Below are 4,159 nucleotides of genomic sequence, written 5' to 3'. Positions count from 1 at the left end.
CACCAAGCAGGATCACTATGCTGAGGTTCAATCAAGTTCTTAGGGGATCTTACTCTCTAGCAGGGGTAGCAAATTAGTAGCCACTCAGTGCTCACTTTGAGAATTACTTATATCATAAATTTAAGCATGTAGCAGATGAATATCCACAAACAAGTGTATATTGTTCCACCACACTATTCTTTTACTGCAAGGAACAAGAACCTGCCTGTTTTCAGATGGATCAGTAATGTTTTCGGGCTAAGGGTCTCTTCTTCTAGACTTTAATATTAAACAAAGCTCAGAATGTCTGTCCCTTTCATTATGGAATAATGCCAAGACAAGTGTTTGGACTTCAGGTATAGTGTCTCCAACAGAGCAGAATAATGTGCTTCCTATGCATCCTCAAGGTTCCCGGCCAGAGCTCAGGACTTCCCTTTCCAGCACCACCTTTCCTTTTTCACAACACTCAGAATTGACGTGACAGCATGACTTATAGGTAAAATGGAAGCTCAAAAAGTGAAGTCACTTGCCCAGGTTTGGACAGCTAGGTAAATAGAAGAAGCAGGCTGCAGACCAGCTGTTCTGATTCTAAGGCCAGGATCGCAGGGCCCTCCAACAATTAAAGTGTCCTTCTTGCAGGTAGCAGCCCTCTCTGGAGATGTGCGGCGCTGCCTGGACATTTGCAGGCGTGCCACCGAGATCTGTGAGTTCTCTCACCAGAACCCTCATGGCCCTGGCCTGGTCACTGTGACCCACTTACTGGAAGCTGTGGGTGAGATGTTTGCATCATCGTACATCACTGCCATCAAGTAAGAGGCTTTCTCTTCTTTAACCTACTAGACCTCAGCTGGAGAGATCCAGAGCCTGAAAAGTCCATGGAAACAGTGTTTCTCTTTCAAAGCTCTTAGTGATTCAGTTTAGATTTACTGAAGATGTTCCTTTTCTTAAGGAAGACAGGGAGACAACAGTAACCTCAGATAAGGACTACCATCTGTTGGGCTGTATTGTAGGTGTTAGTGGGGAGCACACGTGTTGTGGGAATAAAAAGGAAATGGTGGGTAATATAGTTCATGAAATGAGGGTTTTGGTGTCACTGAAGTACTGGTACATTTCTTGGTATACCTGCTGTGTTCCCTTATTTCCCAAGTACCATCTTTCTAACAGTTTGAGACTTTTAGGCAGAAAGATTAACTATAGGAGAAATATTTCCCAGTTGTTTCACTTTTCTAAAGACACAGAGAAGTCATTTGACTTTTTCTCTGGACTGGTAGTCCGGCCACTATAGAGAACTCATGTTTCTTTCTTTCTTTTAAGAAACGCCTCAGTCCTGGAGCAGGGCTTCCTGAGAGCCATCCTTGCCGAGTTCCGTCGATCAGGTCTAGAAGAAGCAACATTTCAACAGGTAATCAATCTTCTTCTGGGTTTCGGGTCAGGTACCTTTAAATTACATGAAATTTTCAATCTGTGTCTATCAGTTTGTCTATTTGTGCCTCCTGATTATGAGAGAAGATACCAGGCCAGACCTACTCATCCTTTTCTGTGATAGAAACTTTAGGAGTTGTGTCTATACAGTGTCTTGAAAACCTCCTCTGCTAAATGCTATTCTAGGAGCAGGAGATGTAAAGAGGAACAAGATAAAAGTCACTGCCCCAGTACAGATTACATTGTAATGGATACTATCTGAGGTCCCATAAACGGGATCCCTAGAGTGCATGCATGCCTTAAGATTCATTTAAGATTGGTCTCCATAGGTAACGAGCTGCCATAGAAGATAAACTGTTGAATATGTGTCTGAGTTTGTACCTGAGAAAGTATACACCCAACTTGTATGCTTTAGGCATCTTTCTTTAATTAACATAGGTCAGAACAACATTTTCCTTTTGGCTACTTGTTTAATGTGTCGGTGGTACACTGTTTATTAAATAAAAACTCAATGCTGGTCATGTTTTGACCTTTATTATTCCCCTTCTCAGCTGAGAGCTCTTCTGCACAGGGTGGCTCAGTTGAGTGTATAATCATTTCCTGAACACCTACAGAGCATCACTAACTGATGGCTCCCAGGGGCCTTAAGCTGAATCCGCGAGGGTGACCAGGAAGTACCAGACTCACTTGGCATACAGGAGGCTTTGTGATGGATTTCTGGCTTATCCTCTGCACCCCCTTATTCAATATTCTCTTGAGAACTTTGTGCTTTTACAAGGGTCATGCATGCTATGGTATCTGCTCACTGTTATCTGCTAAGGGAAAGGCCCTTGTAGTAAAATTGAACTGGAATTTTGACCGATTCCATGGTGTAAACCAGCACTGTTCAGCATTAATTCATGAGGGATGAATTATTAATTAAGAATATGCATTAGTTCATGAGGGATGCGGCAGTACATTTTATAAATCAAAACTAAAGCTCAGATAGTGAAGTCACTGCCCGAGGCTATATACACAGGTAAATGGGAGGGTTCGGATCTGGTGCTTGATTCCGAGGCCAACACTGCATCCTGCCTCCACATTTGTACATCATCATGACACCACCTTTGATGGCTTCTTCGGTATTTCAGATCCTGGGTACCAAGTGTCTGGTTTCCAAAAAGAAATCAATGGTCAGACCCAGACCCCTGTAGGCAGCTCACCTCAGCGTTGTTTCCCTGTGCAGGTGTACAGCCAACACCTGGTGCTGTGCCGAATGGAGGGCCTGCCCTACCCCACCATGTCTGAAACCATGGCTGTGTGCTCTCGCCTGGGCTCCTGCCGCCTCCTCCTCATGGAGCCCAGCAGGAACGACCTGCTCCTTCGCGTGCGGCTCAACGTCAGCCAGGACGATGTGCTGTATGCACTGAAAGAAGAGTGAGGGGCTCCAACAAGGATGGAGTGTAGCCTGATGCTGGTTTTTAAAGACTGATTTTTGTTTTCTAAGCACATGGAATTGTTGTCGTAAAGTATAGTAAATGGGAATGGCTGTGTCATCTATTATGAACTTTTAGTAAATTTATTTTTCCAGTGTGTTTGTAAAGTTTACAGTCACTGTGTTACTGCTCCTGATGTGGAGTTAGCCCCTGACTCACAAAGACCCCACACTTTACAAACATCAGATTATGAAACCAAACTGCCCTTCCTGCAATCAGCCCTCCCTCTGGTGGTAATTACCACTGATTCCGTGCCAACATACGTACAGGTTTGCAATGCTAACATCTACTGGGCAACCTCTGACCACAGTGTGAGGACAAAGCAAAAAGCATTGCTCCGAAATCCAAGTGTGCTTTTGGCTAGAACCATGGTCTTGGAGTAATCCACCAAAATGACAAACACAAAAGAGTTGATGTGCCCACTTTATGTTCACTAGGCCCTTTAGAAAGCATGGCGTTGCTCCTTTGACCACATAATGGAACATGTGAATCTATAAGACAGGTGGTACTGTGGACAACAGGAAATGGACATGGTTCACAAGGAATGCCTCACAAATGTTACCATGGCAAAAACTAGAGGAGTACGTGACCCAGCCTACTACTGCATTGTGAACAAACAAGGGCAAGATTCTTGCCAAGAGGATTAATGTGTGTATTGAGAATATTAAGCACTCTTAAGAGTGCATGAAGAAAATGATCAGTAAAAGAAGCCAAAGAGAAATGTACCTGGGTTTACCTGAAGCACCAGACTACTTCCCCCAAGACCCTCAGAGAGGTGCACTTTGTGAGAACCAATGGAAAGGGACCTGAGCTGCTGCAATCAGTTCATGATATAATAATTATAATAATAAGTGTAAAATAAAGATTTCAGGGCTATAAAAATGTTAATTGTTTTGTTTTTTTGATCAATAGCTTTACTATTGAAAAGAAGGAAAAAAATCAAAATGTGAAGCTAGTGTTTTCTTGACATCTCTGTCTGTACACTACACATGGTAGTTCCATCTCTCTAACCTTTCTCTGAAAAATTCTTTATTCTGCATGCTTCTATTTGCACCGTGTAAAAGGTAGTTTTCTCATCCTTGAGGAACTCAAAAAGTTTGAAAGGGCAAAAGCAGGGCTGAGGTTAGATGGGGTAAATTTTCTAATTAAATGAGCCTAGGACAGCCAGCCCTTGCTACTACCCTGGAAGAATGAGCAAATGCATTGTAATGGAAAACAATTCCTCAGGACAATTCTTCCGCCCTTTTTCTCACCAATACAAGTTTCAATTTTCTTAATCATCC

The 4,159-nt window shown here is 42.9% G+C and overlaps 1 protein-coding gene across 1 annotated transcript in view; it reads left to right on the top strand.

Annotated features, from left to right (window-relative positions):
- Window positions 1–2,821, top strand: part of ORC1 (origin recognition complex, subunit 1) — a 24,308-nt gene extending 21,487 nt beyond the window's left edge. The window contains exons 14-16 of the mRNA XM_006839770.1: window positions 619–788; window positions 1,294–1,381; window positions 2,627–2,821. Coding sequence (XP_006839833.1) covers window positions 619–788; window positions 1,294–1,381; window positions 2,627–2,821 — 453 coding nt within the window. The remainder of the gene's footprint in view (window positions 1–618; window positions 789–1,293; window positions 1,382–2,626) is intronic.
- The last annotated feature ends 1,338 nt before the right edge of the window (window positions 2,822–4,159 follow it).

The sequence above is a fragment of the Chrysochloris asiatica genome, unplaced genomic scaffold (genome assembly GCF_000296735.1).
Source record: "Chrysochloris asiatica unplaced genomic scaffold, ChrAsi1.0 scaffold00026, whole genome shotgun sequence".
In the NCBI taxonomy this organism is placed as follows: Eukaryota; Metazoa; Chordata; class Mammalia; order Afrosoricida; family Chrysochloridae; genus Chrysochloris; species Chrysochloris asiatica.
This window is presented reverse-complemented; position numbering and strand designations above follow the sequence as displayed.